Source organism: Protopterus annectens, chromosome 5.part0, assembly GCF_019279795.1.
Source record: "Protopterus annectens isolate FY-2018-M chromosome 5.part0, PAN1.0, whole genome shotgun sequence".
Classification (NCBI taxonomy): domain Eukaryota; kingdom Metazoa; phylum Chordata; order Ceratodontiformes; family Protopteridae; genus Protopterus; species Protopterus annectens.
The window spans coordinates 1,142,768,930-1,142,791,558 of record NC_056735.1 but is presented as its reverse complement, the minus strand read 5'-3'; the positions used below and the strand labels follow the sequence as shown (position 1 = coordinate 1,142,791,558).

The following is a 22,629-nucleotide window of genomic DNA, read 5'->3' as shown; positions in this document are numbered from 1 at the left end:
AGCTTCTTTTGGATTATTTTCAACCGATGGAACTGGGTCTCAAAGTGAAGATTAATGAACAACAACAACAACTACAGGAACTGTTGGGCAATGACCAGTCTGATGTTTTCCTGCATGAACTTAGTCAGAGGGTGATACGATATGAGAATGGCCTCATAGCACAAAAGAGAAAAAAGTTAATGAGGGATAGAGTGGATTTTGAAAGGAACAACGTTTTTGTATGGCCTAGGCCAGCTGTTAATGTTGAACATGAGCCTTCTAATGGAAGAAATGGTCGCAATGTTGAGGTGAGATCTAATATGGACTTAAAGTCATTTAGTGATACGCATGCAGCTGCTTTGAAAACTACTACTGCTACAAGGAGAGAACTGCAACTGGATGAGGTCTCAGTACCTCCAGTAACATCTGTGAATGGCCTAAATGGCTTTCCTAACCTAGAGAGGGAGCATAATACCAACAGTGCACCCAAACTAGTGACTTCCTTGTATTTTACACCGGCTGAGGCACCCTCGAGCTCCCCTGTATCAGTTGGAACAGGGGCTAATCGCACGAGTACGGTAGTACGTCGGAAAATACAATTGGATAGACTGCAGCGGGTTGATAAACAAGATCAGCCACAGGTTTTTCCACATGTACCTCTTCCTATCAGAACAGGAAGGAAGAGGTCTATAGAACACGAGAACAACAGGGGCGGAAAACGCAAAGATTCATACACGGAAACCCAATACAATCCACAGAGGCAACGGTGGAAACAGAATCCCTAGTTTGGAATATATCCAGCTATGAACTATCTGAAGATGAAACATCTTTGCTTGAGAGAGGTTTGACATTTATACCGTGCATGTCTATTGATATTAGTGAAGCATTAATAGCGTTACGTCTTTTTATAAGGAATGTTAACCTCAAACTTCTATTTAAAGATAGTCAGAATGCATTGCAGAATGATTTCAAGAAACGGAGCCTTATGAACCCACCCCTACATGCTAATTTAGATGTGTTTTTGAGGAGTGTGGAAAAAGATTTGTATGAGAGTCATTTTGAAAATGTTAAGGGAATGGACAATTTGACTGCTAAAGAATCTGTAGCCCTTGCCTCCTTGAAATCAAATAGTGACATAATAATACGCCCTGCAGACAAGGGGGGTTTAATTACTGTAATGGATCGCATTTTTTATGTAAATTCTATGCTTGACTTACTGAATAGTGATTCTTACTGTTCTGTTACTGTTTCTCAAATTGAACAAGCTTGTGCCAGTGTATATGATATGTTGCGTGAATCTGTATCCTTGGGGGTTTTGTCCAAGGAATTATTTGAGTATTTTTTTGTTGAACATCCTTTAATACCCCGTATCAACGGGCTACCCAAGATCCATAAGCACAGCACTTTACCACCTTTTAGGCCCATAGTCGCAGGGGCTGGGTGGCTCACTGAGCCGATATCCATTTATTTGGATACTAAGTTAAAAGCAGTGTTAGCACATTTTCCACAAGTATTGAGGGATACAGGACATTTTTTGAATGAGCTATATGGATTCGTAGATAGTTGTGAAGATGCATCCATGTTTCGATTTGTCACCATGGATGTTGTTTCACTATTCACGTGTATTCCCAATGATGTGGGATTAGAGATGGTCAAGGATGTCCTTTGTGGTTATATGTCCACGACAGAGGCAGATTTCTTGTGCATGTTATTAGAGATAGTTCTTGATAACAATTATTTTGTTTTTCAAGACAATATGTACAAGCAGACGACTGGTGTGGCTATGGGCACTAGCTGTGCTAATTCCTACGCTAACCTAGTCATGGTTGCGTGGGAAAGAGGTATGGTCTTGGGTAGTCCGAATGTTGTTTTTTATAAACGTTTTGTTGACGACGTTTTTATTTTGTGGATGGGGTCTAAAACATCCTTGGATTTGTTTTTTGAACATATTAATGGCACTAATAATTTTTTGAGATTCACTATGGAGGAATCTCTGGACTCTATATGTTTTTTGGATGTGTCTGTTTATAAAACAGAGAAGGGCTTTGCAACTAGGCTATATAGAAAACCTTGTCAAAAAGCCAGTTATTTAGCAGCAGACAGTATGCACCATCCGAAAACCTTCCAGAATATAGTTAAGGGCCAGGCTTTAAGGGTGTCTCGTCTGTGCTCGGATGACAGGGTATTCTGCAATGAATTGGATAACATCAAGAAAGTTTTTGGAAATAGAGGTTATTCTATGAGTTTGGTTAATGACACATGTACTAGTGTACGCAGATTGCGTCAGTCTAGAGGCAAGCCATATTATTCTGACAATCCAATTAGAATGAGGAGGGAGGGTATTGGTGAGTCCAGGCTGCCTTTTGTGTTACCCTACTGTAGAAATATTTCTCAAATACAAGATACTATCTCTAGGAGTTGGAATATGTTAGTAGTTAACGATGACATTAAATCTGTGGTTGGCAATTGTCCGTTATATACTTACAGTAATTTAAAAAATCTCAAGCAGTGTTTGTGTTTTCCTGATCTCAGTTCTTTTAATAATGGTAATAATTCTGTTGCCCCAACAGTTGAATTCTTTGGGACCAGTAAGTGTGGATCATGTCCTCAGTGTTCCTATATTGATGTTTCTAGGTTTTTCCGTAATCCTAATGATGGCAGGTTGTGGCATATTCGATGCAATGCAGACTGCAATACAAGAAATCTTGTGTATGTAGCTGCATGCCAAGCCTGCTTTCAGTTTTATGTAGGAAAGACTAATCGCTCACTACGTGAGCGAATTAGAGACCATATTTACTGTTATTTGAGAAGTGAGTCTACTAGTGCTATAGCGAAACACATGTTAATGTTTGGAGAGGGACATGTGTTTATGTTTCAGGTACTACATGTGCAACAGGCTAGCATCAGAGGTGGGGACATTGTGAACTCCACTGAGGAATCGGAATTAAAATGGATTCTACGTTTAGCTGCACATATGGGTAGGGGCTTAAATGAGAGTATTGCTTTAAGACCTGTACTGAAAGCAAGACCATTGAAATAGTGTTTTTAACTTCAAAACAAATGTCGCTTAATATAGGACATTTATTTAAATTTGTATATATTTTCATTTTTTAGTAGTAAGCGCTACTTGTTATTTTAAAATGAAGTTGATTCTTATGATGCATTTAGAGTGTTTATAGTGTTTAGACTTAATTGTATGTAATTATGTTATTAATTAGCTGCGGCAGTGATGTCAGAGTATTTAAGAGTTTTAATTGTACTGTTCTGTGTTTTACGTCTGAGGAAGCGGTTTGAAAACCGTGAAAGCGCTTACGTTAAATAAATCTCTCATTTTGTTCAACTGCTATCTCCTATTGACTTTGTGATTTTGTGACAGACTGGGTTATCCATCGGCGAGCTGTGGGTGATTTGTTTTGCTATTTCCATAGAGTTACGGGTCCAGTTTCTACATATATATATATATATATATATATATATATATGTATGTGTATATATATATATATATATGTATATATATATATATATATATATATATATATATATATATATATGTATGTATGTGTATATATATATATATATATATATATATATATATATATATATATATATATATATATATATATATATATATATATATATATATATATATATATATATATATATATATATATATATATATATATATGTATATATATGTATATATATATATATATATATATATATATATATATGTATATATATTTATATATATATGTATATATATTTATATATATATATATGTATATATATTTATATATATATATATATATATGTATATATGTATATATATATATATATATATATATATGTATGTATGTATATATATATATATATGTATGTATATATATATATATATATATGTATGTATGTATATATATATATTTATGTATGTATATATATATATATATATATATATATATATATATATATATATATATATATATATATATATATATATATGTATATATATATATATATATATATGTATATTTATATATATATTTATATATATATATATATATATATATATATATATATATATATATACACACATGTATGTATGTATATATATATATGTATATATATATATATATATATATATATATATATGTGTATATATATGTATATATATATATATATATATATATATCTATAGTTATTTGGGGTAGTCTAAATCTTTCGCTTCCAAACAAGATCTCGGGATGTGGCCAAGGGCATCATGGGATAGGGGTTAACCTGGAGCCAGTGGAAGCTCTCGAGCTTTAGTATTCGGCCGAGTCGGAGATGTGAATGGGTCCACACCCAGCCAGCAAGAATGTAGACGAGATGGGTAACAAACATGGCACTTTATGGTAAGTATATATCTTCTTATTATTTCTGGTTTATTGTTATTATCTCAATTAGTTAAAGCAATTATTCTTCTGTTCTTATCCTGTGTTAGTGTATTTAATAGAAAGCCAGTCTGGACTTTCTATACCAATGTCTGTGGTGTATTTTTAGTCTGTTGGTAGGGACTTGCATAAGGGGTCTACTATACATGGTCAAATTTTCATTTGACTGAAATTCATTTGACTGAGACTTTAACATCGAAATTTCAAAATACTGAAAACTCACTTGACTGAAACTCATAAGACTGAAACCTTAACAATACTAGATTTCAACATACTGAATTGTAAACTGTAGACATGCACACTTACAACACCAATAACTAACCCTTTCCAGAACTTAAAAACTACTTATGTACCCTCGTAACAGAAACTGGACGATATAAAAAACAAACTAGGTGGGGAGGTATGCCACCCACACCCTCCTAACTATATATACTGACTCCATGATTGCACTACAGTGGGGAAAAGGGCATATACCTTTTACTTACCTTACAGTAGTCTACATGCTGCCACTGCTATGTTGTTATGAGTTTCAGTATTTTGAAATTTCGATGTTATGGACTCAGTCAAATGAATTTTTGATCATGTGTAGTAGACCCTGCATAAGATGCTATGATCAACTTCCAATAATGATATAGGTCTATAGACAAAATGCAGAGGTGGAGCATTATCCTGCTTTAATAAATAAGAAATTATTGTATATTTCCATGTTGGAGGTATGTTAAATATAGTTTTAATTTCTGTAAATAGTTTTTCCAGAAAAAGTGAGAAAATATTTTGAGGTTATAGTTTATACAATTCAGGAATTATGTCCTCATTACCTGGAGCTTTATTTTCCTTCAGCCTTTTCACGTGTTCCTTTATTTTGTTCTAGAAACATTTTTTTTCATTTTTTCTTATTTGCTCCAAAAATAATGTTTTGCATATTCCTGTTCAAAAAGGCATCAGTTTTTGATTTAGTACACTAGTATTCTGAGCATTAGATTTTTACAGCATTTTTGAAACACTTCAGAATTTCTTCCATGTCTGTATACTACCAGGCATATGTATACTGTTTATGTGATTAGTTCTTGCTATCATTTTGTATATATGGGCTAATTTATGTAAACCTTTATGAGAATAATAATGTAATTTGACTTTTTGTAAACTAATGGAAACCTTGTGATTTAGGACCATCTGACATTTAGTTTTTCACTTCTGTTAATTTTTTTTTCCTTTTTGTATTTTTAACTTAATTTGTCTGTATTTTCTTGCAATTCTAATAAATTTTTACCTTATTGCATTCTTTTGTTTTAATAACAAGTAGAGAATTAGCCATATAAATATGCTTTCTTCAAGTCCCTTAGGATCCTATCAGAAACTTCACGGTTATTATTACAATCTAAAAATGATTATATTTCTGTTAGAAATCACTTTGAACTGTGTAATTGCACGTGATGTGATAAAGGACATGTTCTATTTTAGAAATGTAATAATTTGAAATGCGTATTTTGTCAGTTAACTGCAAAACAAATCTGTAAGATCAAACAGTGTAAAATAAAGAATTTGCTTTAGAAAATATATTAACATCTGTAAGATTAAGTTAGTATAGTTGAATAAAGCCTTAGCTGATGCTAAAATTCTAGGTTTGGTAATTGCACTAGTATCATTTTTCTTTAAGCATACAATTTGTTTCCTGACATTATTATAGTTCCCTTCGTATTTAAAGTTGGTTTCCAGATACATTCTAGACAATTTAGCTCCAGTTCCTGGAATCCAGTACACACTTTCAAAGGTAATTGTTTTATATTCCGTGATGGCCATAAACATTATACCTTTATCATTATTGCACGAATGAAATAACTGAGTTGTTGCGCAATACAAGGAAGATGTTGCTTTAAATGGGATGATTCTTTAGCCAGTTAATTGTTTAATTATATTAATTAAGCATGGTGCTTAGCTATATAAACTGAATCAGCTGTGTTAGAAATAGAATCTGATGAAGCGTACAGTTGCTACGCGAAAGCGCTCATTTTCCTGTTTTTCTGTTTATGGATTAAAAAGAATTCTTTGCATTATATTGGACTGTGTGAGTACTCAATTTTTTCATCTCCGTGGTGAATACACTTGTGTTTTGCTTCTATTATTGCACGAATCAGTAACCCTAGACATTATACATAGAATTTCTCTGTAAGATTGCTGTCCCCGTTTTCTTTTCTTTAAAGCTAGAACTTCCTAACACTCTCAATTCCTTTGTCTTCAGTCTACAATGTCATCTTGCAGTAAATGAGTTTCTTGTAAGAAATCCATTTGTTTTATACATTTTTAAATACATAAACTACAACTGGAAAGGCTCACCCAGACTCTGCTACAGTTTGCTGTGAGGGAAAGGTTAGTTTGCTATTTGTGTTGTATTTTGTATTACTTTATTGCCTTTTTCTATTTTGTATACTGTGATTTGTTTTCTTTATACTGTGTTTTACTTGTATTCTGCTTTTAACTGCATATTAAAACTTGAAAAGAGACCACAGCTTTATCTCTACTGAGTCGGACAGAAATTTTTCCCACCAGGTTACTGTTGTGTTCTTAAACACCACTGTTTTTCTAGTCGCCTACCCCTTGTGTTAATTTGACCATATATATCATTTCCTCTCTGCTTTACTGGCTTGTGTGAGTAAGCACAACATTATCATTTTGTGAAATCCCCCCCTTCAACTATTTAAATTTATTGGCCATCCTACTGTATTCCATACTACCAGAATACAAAAGTGACCACCCCCTTTCAGTCTATCTTGCTGTTTGAAAAATAGTGACTCTCCACTAAAACTTAACTTTTTAGACAGATAAAACTTAAGTTACCTACTTTCACATCTAACTCCTCTAGTTCACATTGCAGTGTTTAGGATAAACCATTTTTTTCATCTTACCTTTAAGCATCTATTACAAGATCACCAGTTATTGGAGAGCCCACATTCTGCCTCTCAGTAGTCATCTTGGGATTAGTGATTCTGTTTTCTCCTGGTGAGAGAAGGAGTGCAGTTACATTATTTCCTGTAGACTGTTAATCACCAGAAGGCTTAATAAGTGCTTTATAGGTGACAGCTTGGAATCTGTGCTTATATTCTGATCCTGGTGAGAATAGGAGCAGAGTGCATTGATTCCTGACTCTTTCTGGTTGGAGAGTTAGTGCCTGTGCTTAACGTACCTGATTGGATTGGTTGCTATTCAAGGCATCTACCAGAAGAAGGCTAGAAGCCTTCAGACCCTTGCATCATCTGGGACAAGACTGTGGATCACTAAAGAGGCCGTGGCCTGCTTCTCTTCTTGGGATTGGTGCTAACATTTTGCTTCTTGTGAGAGAAGAAACAAAGGAGTATTGTATCCCAACAGAGTGAAGCTGTGCTGAGACCAGCATTAATAGTAGTCAGGTAGTAGCCATTCTTGCGACTCCCCTCTTTTCATCATTCTTGACAAGCTAACTCTTTGTTTTCAGGTACTGCTTGATTTCTTTCTAACTTCAGAATATCTGTCTAAATACTTCATCCTTAAATTTTCAGGATCTACGTATTAGTTTCCCCTCAAGTGTTTGGCAGGGCTCTGTTACAGACTCAGACACCTTGAATGACATTTTTCCTGTAAAAGGAATGTATAAGGAAACAGCTCCAGTACTGAGTAATAATGACCATTCCTCCTGGCATGTCTAAAGGTCAGTTCCCTATGCTTTCGCCTATTAACCTGGTGAACTTGGGCATTCTGAGGCAGTATAACAACTGCCACATGTGCACAGACAATCCTCTCCTCTTACCTCTCAACACTCAGACTTGTGAGAGATGCACTTATATATAAAGAGTGGAAGCCATGCACTTTCAAGCCAAGACCAGAATAGCTGGTGAAGAGGAGAAGGCAACACCTGCACAACACCAGATGCAACACATAGCCCTCCAGAACACCCACCATCACAGATCTCACATAAAAACACAAACCACACACCCACCTTCCCAGAGGCTCTGAATAGAAATCTACCCAAACATCAGAGACCTCCAAGGCAGAACACAGCACAATCCACAAGACACATAGCTCACCTACACAGTGTGCCCCTCAACCTAAGCCACTAAGGCAAAATAGCTTGCCCAATACACTAATCATAGGTGACTCAAAGGTTAGGCACACTGACGTCCACTCACTAGGTTGACTAAGGAGAAGGTAACAGCTAGCTATCAGGTGCTGGAATCTGACACATAACACACTCGCTGAGGTCACTCCTCAAGTACAAGTATGACTCTGTCACTGTTCATGTGGGTGTAAATGACCTGAGATGCACTTCCTGGACTACATGAAAAGATTCATGGAGGAGCTGTCGGATTATGTGGCCTAGGCAGGTATGACCCTAGCCTACTATCACCCAGAGTGATACTGCAGTACAAGCAGAAAATGATTGACTTCAACAATTGGCGACATTTCTGGTGTCATTCTAAGGGAATCCAGTATCTTTCTGCTTGGGATGACATGATTGACAGACCTTGATGCTTTGCCAGAGATGGCCTGCATCTGTCACCCTTGGGTTTCCGGATACTGGCTAAGGCTCTTGCCACCCCTATAGTGCCTTTTTTAGGTGAATATTCCAAAGACCAAATTGCCATCATAACAGCTATAAATAAATGCACCAGGATGGCCTGTAGTTTCAGCCTGTGGATACTTCACACATAATTTGGCTTTAATTTTACACACCTACCTTAGGACTGAGGTAGAGAAATTTCCTTCTTACATAAAAGATTCGTTTGACGTTTTGGAAAAATCAAAGGGATTGAGTGGAGGGAGAACATGTTCTTCCTAGTTATGAATGTAGTTAGCCGGTACACAAATATAGAACATATACATGGCCTAGAGGCCTTGTTTTACTTCTTTAAGGATACCCCTCGGACACATTTTGTGTCAAAATTGGCAAATTTTTGTTTAACCCATAATATTTTTGAATTTAATGGAGGTTTATACAGACTAAAGGAACAGCCATGGGGGCAGGTTTTGCCCCTATGTATGCTAACCTCTTTATGGGTATGTTTGAAAATAAATGCATATATAACAAGACTTTCTATAATAGACATGTTCAGCAATATTATAGATTTACTGACAATTTGATTTTCATTTGTGAAGGAGAGTGGAATGAAGTAGAAATTTTTCTGCAGAAAATACAAAATAATTGTTATAATATTAGGTTTGATGGAGTACAGAAAGGAACAAAAGTGCATTTTTTCGATATAGAGTTAAAATATTGTAATAAAATTCAAACTGCTATACATCGTACATTTGATGAAAATGACTATATGTTATATGGAGATAGTTGCCACCCACCTCACTCAATTAAATCTATCCCCTATGGGGAATTTTTGAGATAAAAGAGGTTGTGTAATAATAAGCAGGAAAGTGTTAGGGAACTAAATAAAGCAGCTAAAATATTTGTAGAAATGGGATATGATGTGAAGTTAGTAGAACAAGGCAGAGAGAAAGTAATGAAGGGTAAAAAGGTGTGTGGGAATATAGGCTGAAATAATAAGGAACATGACAGGAATAATTTAGTTTTTGTCACTAAATACACAGTGTTTTCAGAACAATTTAGGCAATTAGTGAAGTATCATTGGAATATTTTAGAAAAAAGTTGATATCTTAACATAAAAGAAAGTGGATTTCCCATGTTTTCATACACTAGAGGAAGAACTTTAAAGAATTTTATAGTACAGGAGAGATTCCAGCTCCCTGCTGTGGATGTAACTTTGGGGATTTCCACACAGGGCACCTTCCCATGTGGAAGGTGCTGCTGTTGCAAGTATATTGTGAGAAATTTTGAAGGGAAGAAATTTACCACCAAGGGTATATACTCTTGTGACAGTAGAGGAATAGTCTATGGATTAAGGTGTCCCTGTAGTAAAGTGTACATAGGAGAAAGCAAGAGATCATTTGGGGACAGGTTAAAAGAACATCTGAGCGACATCAGAAAAAATAAGGAAGAAAATCCAGTACCCTGCATTATAAAGAAGTACATAACAGTGATATAAGTAGTTTAGAAGCAACAATTTTAGGACAGGTTAAATCAGATTATAGTTTAAATATAAAAGTAAGTTATGGAAAATGGAATCCGTTATAATTTTAAAGTTCAGCACTTTAGCACCAACAGGGTTAAATAGAGAATGCCACTGGAAGTGTTTTCCTTAATTAACACTAGAATTAAGTGGATTTAATTAAGCTAGTGTTAATTGAATGTGGGATATAAGGCATTATGCTAGAACAAAAAAGTATACTCTGTAAAGGCTTTCAGCCGAGGCACTAGAGAAAGGATTATTGTGTCTGTTTTTTGTGGACTGTATTCTGGACTGCATTTTACTACGAGGCAGAGCATCTGCTGAACATTTTATTGGATTGTGTGCTGTTCAACGAGAGTTTTAATAAATATTGAAGGTAATCACTGGATTTTTTTCTTTGGACTGTGGTTCTACATATAAATAAATGCAGTCTGAGGGTCATACTGCTCAATGCTAGAAGTCTAAATCTCAAGATGCACTTCCTCGAAGCACTCCTCAAAATGGAGAACATCGACATTTGTGCTGTAACGGAGACCTGGTTTAAAGCAGCAGAAAACACCCCTGCACTACCAGGCTACAACTCATTTTACACCTTTCAGCCCCAGAACATGGACCGAAGCACCAAAGGCAGTGGTGTCTCCATATTCATAAAGGATATGCACACCTCCAGACTAGTAGCCCAGCATTACGCATCTGAGATACTTCAGGTACAACTAACATTGGTTAAGACAGCGATTCAGGTCGTAGCCTGCTGTAGGTCCCCAACTATGTCTCAAGACTCTCACTTCACATTCTTAAGCACCTTGGAAACTATTAGGGTCCAACCCAACACTCTCACAGTAGTTGACTTCAACTACCACTCCATCAACTGGAAAAACTACTCATGCACCAATACACTGGCCCAACGCTTCCTGGAATTAGTCAATTCCAATGCGCTGGACCAGCTCATTCTTACTCCCACTAGAGGAAGCAACATTCTTGACCTGGCTTTTACTAACATTGGCAACCTTTGCTGTATACCAATAGTCAATTCCTTCCTGGTTAAATCCGACCACAAACTAATCACCATAAAAATCCACATCTCACCCACGTCCCCCGCAAAGGTAACCACCATGAAAAACTTTCCAAAGGTGACTTCGGGCTCCTAAAAACAGAGGTGGCTAACTTCATGGCACCCATGTCAATGGAAAGTAGATGCATAACTGCCGAATTATACACTGATGTACGAACATGTACATAAAAGCATGGAACTAGTCATACCCAACAGAACCAAGACTCTCTCCTCCAAAAAAAGGATGCCAATCTGGTGGTCCCCTGCCATTAGTAAACGCTACAACAGAAGGAAGAAACTGTTGCAGAAAAAGGTGAAGTCCCAAGACTGGAAAAACTCCCTTATTAGCTTCAACAAAAAGTTGAGATCCCCCATCAAAACCTCTAAAGCCAGCTATGAAGGTAGAATTGCGGCAGACACTAAAAACAACCACAAAGCCTTCTATAGTTATATCAAGAATCTCCACGGCAATACCCAGGTTTGCTCTGAGTTACTGCACAATGTAACCTCCTATACTGAGCCAACAGAAATGGCCGACAGATTCAGTGCCAACTTTACCCCTCTCTCGCTCCCAAAGGACAAATCACAATATCAGAGGAATGCCAGGCACCCAGCATTACTGCAGCACAGGTTAAAGATGCATTGTCCAAGGCCATGAGTACAGCTACCATGGGTCCCGACAATATCCCTGGATGTGTTCTACATGAACTACAAAGTGAACTGGCACCACATTTGTGTGCCCTGTTCAATCACAGCCTCACCTTAGGCTTTGTCCCTACCGAATGGTGCACTGTTACAGTCATCCCTCTTTATAAAGGGGCAGCGGATACAGACCCTGGGAATTATCTCCCCATTAGCCTGACGAGTCTTATATATAAGGCTATGGAGAGCATCATCATAGACCTAATTAGCAAGGATGGAATACATGCATTTGAGCAAAAGACCTTTTTTTCGATCCGGCATAACATCGACCAGAAATGTCGAATTTCCCCCTGCCAAACAGTTGGAATGTCAATCAAAACACCGAATTCGACAATTCCGACTGCTCTACCACCTAAACAAGTGCTACCATGAGTCAAAAAGGGGAGATATTTTGCATTTCGGTTACATTGTATTCGCAATTATGCGAATTTGCTGAGCTGCAGTCGAGCATTTTCCGATTGGCCTTCTGCCGTTCTCTCAAATGCATGTATACCAGCAAGGATATAGGGAATCTCCAAACTCTAGATCCCACACAGTTTGGTTTTGTGAAAGGTAGATCATGCCTGCTCAACCTGGTTGACTTCTTTGAGTCAGTCACCAGAGCTTTGATGATGGCAAGGCAGTTCATACTGCCTACCTTGATCTGGCCAAAGCCTTTGATACAATTCCCCACTCAGGAATTATTGATAAACTCACCAAACTAGGCATCAACCCCTATATCACTAGGTGGGTTGCAAATTGGCTCACAGATAGAACCCAGAGTGTGAAAGTAGCAGGCTCCCAAGTCAGACTACTGACCAGTCACAAGCAGAGTCCCACAGGGATCAGTCCTAGGTCCTCTCCTGTTTGGCATCTACTTCTCAGAAGTCCAGGCCAACACGCAGGGACTCTGGCTGACCAAGTACACAGACGACTGCAAGCTGGGAGCCATTATTAACTCCCCAAGTGATGTAGACATGCTACAGAAAGGCCTCACTGAGACCAATGACTGGTGTCGAAACCATGGCCTTAAGCTTACTGCCAAAAAATGCATTGTTATCCCCTTTGGGAAAAACTCAGTTCCCACTAATTACCACATCGATGGGAGCCCACTGAACACTGAAGGCGCGTTATAAGAGATCTGAGGACACAGGTTGACAGCAACCCCTCCTTCGACCACCACATTCCCACTGTGGTCAGAAAGTCCTATGTGGCACATCTCATTACCAAGGGTTTTGCATCCAGGAAGAAAGAGGTCATCATCTCTCTGTACTCTTCCCTCATTAGGTCAGTCATCAAGTATAATTCCCCATTTAGCATTTACCTCACTAGACACATGCAACAGCGGGAAAGGCCTCAAAAGTACCTCACTAGACACATGCAACAGTGGGAAAGGCCTCAGAAGTACCTCACAAAGAGGATCCTAAGCCTTAAACATATGTCCTACATGGACAGACTCAAAAGACTCCAGCTATTCTCTGTCTCATATCATCTACTAAGAGGCGATCTATGCTTGACTTACAAAGCCATGTCTGACATAGCTCTGTTAGCAATGCTACATCTAGAGAAATCCAAATCCCTCTGCACCACATGCTCCAGAGAACTCAATCTCATTACCACAGTCAACAGAACATGCTGGTGGGACAGGTGCATAACCCAGAGACTGCCCATGCTCTGGAATAGACTTCCCATATATGTCAAGCAGGGCACCTCAGTGGGCATCTTCAAGAGAAATCTTGATGAATGGATGGGAAGTAGAAAGTTCACCCCGGGGATAACTCCAGGTGCTGTACTTAATAGAGGCACTGGGAACTAATTTTGGGTGTCACAATGCCAGGGCACTTCTATGGGCTAGGCTTGTAAAGGCTCTAGGGTCATTAGCCTAGTACACATCTATGAGCCTATGATCTCTTGTTTCCACCGTTGAGACTATTTACATTTAAAGAAGACATCTTATATCAGTCGCATTCATATTGCTATTACTAATTGTTATTCTGAAATGTCTGTAAAAATCCAGATCCTTAGAATAAGGGTTGTATGAAAACAAAGAGAAAACTAATGCCTGAAAGCTCATTTTATTTGACACAGAAAATAGAGTTAAAAATATTAAAAATAACTAAGCTACAAGTAAACAAATTCCCTGCCATGAGGTTCCTAATTTGAATGGAGATACACATATACAAACACACACACACGCACAAGTGTGTGTGTGTGTGTGTGTGTGTGTGTGTGTGTGTGTGTGTGTGTGTGTGTGTGTGTGTGTGTGTGTGTGTGTGTGTGTGTATTCAAACACATACACCATTATGTCAAAATATATATGAGGAATCATGCCTCTTGACCCTTAAGGCTGCCACATGCCTTCTTTATCTTGCCAGAACTGTGCACATAAGAGTGTGCTGAGTACCCGTATGAGCACTACTACTGTTTGTACTTTTCCTACAACCAAACCATAGCCCTACATGCTCTTCCTAGAGTGTTTGCTATGGCTACAGCCACTATTGTTAATTAGCTGTATGTTGCACTCACTTGCCTGACTGTAATCAGTGTTAATAAACATCGAGGCTCATTCTGTATACATGGTAAACAGAGGAGCTTGGATTGTTACTTGTCTCTGAGTTCAGGTAGCCTCAGAGTTATGGACTGCAGGCTCATAACACCTCGGATGGAAAGTGTGTGAGGTTTTACCTCCCACAGAAAATGACGATTTTATTTTGTTCTTGTCTGAAAGGTATTACTCAGTACTGTTCATTTAGGTAAACAGCATTTTTAGTTAATTTGTCTGTGGTCAGTTTGGCTTCAGAAGATGAGCTTCATCTGGCCAGCTTAATTCCGATATATACTTATTTGTTTGTTGAATTCTTACTGCCTGTCCTGTGACATTTATTCATCTTAACTTCACTATTCTTTTCCTACTTGCCTTGTCTTCCACATCTCAACATGTCCTATTTTTTATTTCATTTTTGTTTATTTAATAATTGACATGTAAGCAAGAGAATAAAACCATTTGGTATATTTTTCAGTTATAGCTGATTTACATGTACAATTGTAGCATAGTTAATACAGTTAAATATTTTAGTTTTATTTCAATATATTTGCTAACTTTTTTGTAGACAGCATCTTATCCAGTGACTGTGCTTTGTTCATATGTAGGAGAGACTAAACACATCAGATGTGAGAATTCCTTAAAGGTGAGAGCATAATTTGCAGTTTTCCTGTACAAATATCAAGAACTGAGTCTACTTGCAAATTCATAGAAGCCAGGTATAACCCTAACTAATTTTGTAGATGAGGTCCATATTCTGAGGTTTGAGATTGAGAAAGGTGTGGAGTTACCATTCACTGAATCCTCAACAATCTCAAGAAAACTGTTAAGGAACTTGATCAAAGTGGCCAGGTACTTGTAGGTTCATAGGTAAGTAGTAGGCTAGCTGTGTTTGCAGGCCATTTTAAGCCAAGACAGCTTCCACGTTTGTGCTCAAAAATAACCTATCCCTTTTAGTTAGAGATTGGCCTTCCTATCCCATGGTCAATAAGTATAATGAGAGTAACTGGGATCACACCATATAGACCCATTTAAATGCTGCATCTGTCCACACACACACACACACACACACACACACACACACACACACACACACACACACACACACACACACACACACACACACAAGTATAAATAAAATATGCTAAATAAAGAGGATATATGCTAAACAAACAGGAAGACTGCCTATGGCAGAACTTATGAAACAATATGTGACATATATGGTCCTTGTCCTATGATAATAAAGGACGTAATTTGCAAACATATTATATTTAAGATGGCCTGTTAAAGGAATATATGAAATCCTCACATAACTCTCGTATGTGAAGTTTCTATGTCTATATTACTGGATATACAAATAGCATACTTTATTCAGATAAACACATTAGTCCATTGCACTAATGTTACAGTTTCAGGAGTCTTTTTTTTTGTTAGAACAGTCTTCCATCCAGACATCTCTACTTGTCTCCTAAGGTTTGCATGATTCCAGTAAGTTTTTCTTGAAGATTGCTGATATTTTAGATTTAAAAAATGGAAATGGCATTTTCTAAACAGTCAAAATAATTGTTCCTTCTGATAAAACAATTTCTAATCTTCCTGGAAATGAAATGTGGCACTTACCACATTTTAACGGACTTTATCAGTTGTAAGCAAGTCTTCATTTTTTTGCATAACTTTCTGTGAATAATTGTTATCAAAACCGATGACAGAACTACCAATTTTCAGAAGAGGACTTGCAAGAAGCAGATAAAATAACAAGTGTTTTATACAGATGGGAGATGAATTTAGTAATTACAGCCCTTAGCTAGATGTTTTGTGAGAGATCTCTCAACTTTCTATACTGTAGGAGATGCCGTCCTGAAGGTTTCACACTTTTGGAATCTATGGTAAGGAAATTAACCCTATTTTTCCTTCCATTTTTCAGGCATACCATTGCCCGTTTGATTCTCAGTTAGAGCATCTTCTGTGTGGCGACATGCATGAATGGGCGTTCCTTCATTGAAGGTTGTGCATTAGGCCCGACAAGCCAGCACGGAAAAATCTACTGCCAATCATTAGCGGACCGGAGTTCCGCTGTGGCGACCCCTAACTGGGAAAAGCCGAAAGACACAAACAAACAAACAAACAAACCATATATTTTTAAATTATTTCTGCTCCTGATTTTCTAAATCATACACATTAGAAAATAACCAGTCATTTTATTTTAGCAAAAAATTCAGTGTGATTTTCTTGCTCACTCAGTCTTCTCTTAATATCATTTAAAGTTGTTTCTGTATTGTTTATATGAGCATTTTGTTGATGGATGATGGTCTTTAGAAGTTCAAACTGTTTATTTTTATTATCTTGTAAATAGTCCATCTTCTTATCCGTAGTATCTATTTTAATGATAATTCCTCTGTGGATGACATGCCAGTCTTTTCTTTGTAGAAAATAGTCTCTTGCTTAGTAAATTTAGAAACAGATCCCTCATCCTTCAAGTGGTAAGTTGAAATATCTTTTGAAAATAATTTTTGAATTACTAATTTTGAACTAATATAATTTGATCCCACAACAAAATATACATTCTCCTTCATGTCTAGTACTGACCTAATCAAATTTGATAGTAAATTCCCATCAAAAACTTTCTAATAGTACAGAGCAACTAAAACATGCCACACTCAGACCAACATCTTGCTGTGATCCAGTACTCTATGAATGTTTTTATCCAGATATCAGCAAATGATTGCATCAACACAAGCATTCTGGTTGGTACTCATTGCTTTTGGCCCTCAAACCAACTTTTTGTGGTCTAGATGTTCTTCTAAACTATGGTTTCCAACAATATGAACACTAATGCCTTTGCCAAGATGTTTCAAAATATAGAAATACAACTGCCAGGTATGCACTGTTTACTCAGCTGGGTGTATTTTAATGAGTATTTGTCTGAAACATAAAAACTAACCAATACCAGTAAATGTTTATAGTTGACTAAATTTATGACTGTAACAACATTTTTTACAACACACTTAAAAAGGATTTCTTATCTAAACTCAGCTCTTCTATGTTTGCAGGGAGTAAGAGCTAAACCTTGTATGTACCACTCTTAACTGTGCAGAGAAAAGAATTTGTGGTAATATGTAGATTTCTAATGTGGGGTGGGTGATCACTATGATCTTGTGAGTACACTGTAAACATTATGGCTAAGCTCCTGCCTCAACTAAATTCCATTTTATATACCAAGCTGTCACTTAAGGTACCCCACACTGTAACACTACCAGATACAATCTTGTAGAATAATTTTACATGATGTGGCAAAAATACATTCATTTTATGTTTACTTTCCTTCACTAGTTATCCACCCATTCAGTAAACTGTAATCTTATGATTAATCATGTGACATGAATTATCAGCACTTCCCATGTTATTATTCAGTTAACTTTAAGTAAGAGTTCGAGTGCACACTGTAGACAAATTGTAATAACAACAATGTAAGAGGTGTGAAAGTGAGGATGAGTGACAGTTGGAACATAATATTCAGGCATGCTGCATGGAAATATTAATTAAAAAAAAAGGTTAATTTGGCCCTTGAAGATTTTACTGAATGGGGTGGTTTGGTTTAGAGCTAGGAATTGGTTTAAAGGTACCTGAAAGAAGTATAAAGGTGAAGACGGTAGGTGCAGTTTTAAAAGGTTAGCTACCAAGACTCTGACTGACTTGATGGACCAGAGGAGGCCTTCCATTTCTATTTAAGTATGTTTTGTCATATGTGAATAATCACCCTACTGATCTGTACATCAGAAGTCCTTTAAGCTGTCTAGGAGGGCACTGAAGTTAGAATATCAAACTAAAAGCTAGTAAGGGAGATGGTACTTTTTACTAACTCAGACATGAATGCCAGAAGGTTTTATTCATGTTTAATTTCTAATCAAACTGAGATGAGGATTGAAGCACTTAAGTTCAGATATTTTACCAAACTTTATTATCATATCTTGTGAAAGGACAGCATTTGATAATTTTATGAGTTATTTTGTGAAAAACCGCTGTTTTTTTTTTTCAAACAACCACTTGTTATATTTCATTTCTGTCTTTTAGGTACAGTCTCGTAGGAAAAAAATACTGGATTTATTTGGTAAAGTTTGCAGTATAACAGAAGGTAAGTTGACACAGTGTGTGTGTGTGTGTGTGTGTGTGTGTGTGTGTGTGTGTGTGTGTGTGTGTGTGTGTGTGTGTGTGTGTGTGTGCGTGTGTGTGTGAGAGTCTTTTTGGTTAAGACTAAGTATAGTGTGTATAATCATACCCTAGCAGTTGATAAACTTCATGCATACTTATTATTTATTAAATTATTTTCTTTTGTGTCTACAGTATGTGTTTATGTTCACGTTTTTAGTGTTAAATTCTGTTTAATTTTAATATTCTGTACTCTGTGTGACATTTTCTGTATGAAATTCATTCAGTTTATATTGCATGTAGAGGATTGTGATTGATTCTCTGATCATAACCAACTTGTACTGCATGGAGCAACATAATTACACTCCAGTAACAGTTAAATAACATCCTGGTTCACAGCTACTCTAGAGCAAGACCCAATCTTAACAATGCTTAGAAGGGTGCTTAACATCTGTTAAGCACTCCCCACATACTGTTAAGATCCCAACTGGCACTAAAAGCTGACAGTGTTAGCCAGTAAACAGCAGCAGCAGCAGAACATGAAACAGCTTCATTGCAATTCTGTTTTTGCCTGCTGTCACCTACATTACAGCCAATGAAAATGTATTTCGGAACAAACTGCTTCCCTTAGTCAGGGAATACATAAGGATGTAAACTACTTCCCCACTGCTTTACTGGCTTTCAAAGTTGGCACAACACTTTTTTTTTCGTTTTAATGTAACTAATAGTATATGGAGCAAATAAATCTCCATACACTACAAATAATTACAATCAGTTTTTCCTTATTTTCTTTCTTCTTGTTCAGTTTTAAGAAATGTAGGCACTGCAAGATAAAAAGAAGTCTGGTCAAAAGAGCATGATCCAAGAAAAATTGATGTGCTTTTTTCATTCTTGCATAAGGGAATGACTGGATTATGGCTGTTGGCATGATCTAGTAACAAGTTTTAAGAGAAAGTGAATAAATAAAAATGAACATTGAATATAATATAATATAATAAAGCTTTCCTCTAGCAAATAAATAAATGCCTGTAGATACAACTCTGGATCTGGTTGCCATGTGACCATGGAGAAAATCTGATAAAGAGCAATAAAAACAGAATACTTCTTTATTTCAATGGGTAGGAGATAATGTTTTCTGAAAACATTTAAGTATTTTCACAATCTGGGAGAGCAATAAAGTTAATACAAAACCAGACAGCACTTATTAGAAGCACAGGCTGTGCCATGTGTCTTAGCATGGATAACCTTCCTTTTAGGTTAATCCAAGTCCATAAGTGTGGCAGTCCATTTGGGATTATTGTTCCTATTACAAGGGTAAAACTTCAATATTTGAAGATGCACACAATTTTGTGTGTTAGTATTAAGTTAATAGGTTTTAGGAGTGTATTTGTTTTTTTGTTTGAGGACCGTCAATAAAACAAAAAGTTTTGTAAGATGTGACATAGGCTGAAATAGATATAAAAAGAAACAACTGTATAAAAGATCAGCCTGCCAAACGTTAGTATATTCCTGTAACACAAAAACTGGAACTATATACTTAACAAAAGAGCTGTTACACTTAAAAGGTGGTAATAGTAACTTTTTAACATAATGATGCTTTCTGTATTATATTTGAATGTTATGGTCTCACAGGTATATACAAAAAAAGAAAGAGTAGTGAACTATATTAAAATGTATAGTGCAAATAGCTACACTTGGAAAGAACTGAACATGTCAATTTGATAAAGATTTTCAGGATGGTTATTCAGCGGAATACCTGAGTCAAAGGAAAAGAGGAGTACTTATATTAATTGCAAAAGGAGATCCAATAGTGAGAGAAGAGGATAAAAAAGATAATAATGGTAGATTTGTAGTACTAAGGGGTTACTGGCAAGAGAGGAGGATTGCATGTATTAATATTCCATCTAAAACTGCTATAATGGAGCTTAGGAAAATTGTGGGAGAAATAATCAGCTTTCAGCAAGGAATATTACTTATGGGTGGGGACTGGAATTTGATTTGCAACAGCAAAGATGTGTCTGGGGGCCCAGAAGGAAAAATATAACAAAGGAGGGTAGATTTTTTGAAGTCATTTATGAAAATATTTGGCATGGAAGATGTGAATTCAGTAGTAGGAGTTCACTGTGAATTTAGGTATCATTCCCCAAGGTACAAAAACATGGCTAGGTTTAACATAACTTATATTTCACAGGATTTGCATTTAATTGAAAGTTTTGATAAGTATCCAATAACTATTTCAGATCATCACGTGTAAATAAAAACACAGGATAATGAAATAAAAATGAGACACTGGTGCTTTCCCACCTATCTGTTAAAAAGAGAAGAATTTAAGGAATAGGTAGTGGAAATTATTTGTGAGTTATTAGAGAGGATAGAAATTTCTTCTGAAAATATAGCTAGGGAGTGGGGTAAAATTAAAGTGGGAGTTTAAAATAGGGTGAAAATAAAAGAAAGAGAGATGAATAAGAAGTAACAAGAATTATTTTGAAGGACTGACAAATGTTAAAGTACTGTAGAATATGGGAAATCTCACAGAACAAGAAGAGGAACAGTGCAGAATGGTAAACAGAAAATAAGGGATTACATCAGTAATATGCATGAGTTTAGAAAGATTGCTGTTAAACATCAATTTTTTGATAACTCCACAGCACAAAAACTATTAGCACAATGACTCAGGCAACAGAAAGTGGAAAGGGTTGTCTCCAAGCTTAGGGAGACTATAACAAACAAGTTAATAAGAGATCCTGTAGAAATTTTTCTGAAATTTTATGAAAGTCTGTATAAAGCAGAGAAATATGGAAATCAAGAAAAGGTACAAATGGAAATGTTTATGGAAGAATTAATTATGCCAAGGTTAGAGGGAGATAAAGCTCCATTACCAACAGAATAGGAGGAGATGAGATAAAAATGGTGATGTATAACCAATCCGCAAGCAAGTCCCATGGAATACATAGTATTCCTGTGGAAGTTTGGAAGCTAGGAGGGAAAAATTGATAAAGATCTAAAGGTTTTGATTAACAGTATTTTAAAACGACGAGAAGCACCAACATCCTGGAAGAAAATGGTGGTGGATGTACTACCTAAAGAAGGTAAAGACCCATCATATCCAGCTTCATGCATGCCCATTTCAATCCTAAGCCATGATCATAAATTGTTTGACTATTATGGCTAAAAAAATGGCAAAGGTGATGGAGCAATGTGGTTTTGTGGAGAGAAGACCAACATTTAACAACCTTAACAGAACACTGATGATCCAGAGGGAAGCAGAATGTAAGAAAATACCACTATTGTTAGTGGATCTTGATGCAGAGAAAGTATTTGAAAATGTAAGCTGGGAGTTTATGAGCAGGGCAATGGAAGCAGTTGCATTCCCTGATAAAATTATGAGGTTGATTAGGAGGCTATATGAGGGATTGGAAGTGAAAATTAAAGTGGTTGCATTCCACTCTGATAATTTCTGTTTGAGCAGAGGAACCAGACAGGGGTGTCCTCTTTCCCCTTTGTTATTTGCATTATATTTAGAACCACTGGCAAAGAAAGTAAGGGACTCAGAAATTTAAGGATATAATTGGTATGGTAGTCAAGAAAAGCTGGCTCTATTTGCAGATGATACTGTTTTATACCTGATAAAACCAGAAAAGGACATTTCAGTATTGTGGAACATTTTGGGGCAGTTTCATATTTTTTTCAGGATACAAAATTAATGAAGCTAAAACCAAGGCAATAGCTGTAAATTAAGTACCCACATAC

At 36.4% G+C, this 22,629-nt stretch overlaps 1 protein-coding gene across 2 annotated transcripts in view; it reads left to right on the top strand.

Moving 5' to 3' along the window:
• EDAR (ectodysplasin A receptor) overlaps positions 1 to 22,629 on the top strand; it is a 988,067-nt gene that overhangs the window by 857,388 nt on the left and 108,050 nt on the right. For both annotated transcript variants that reach the window (XM_044070998.1, XM_044070997.1), the window contains one exon: positions 18,805 to 18,865. In XM_044070998.1, coding sequence (XP_043926933.1) covers positions 18,805 to 18,865 — 61 coding nt within the window. The remainder of the gene's footprint in view (positions 1 to 18,804; positions 18,866 to 22,629) is intronic.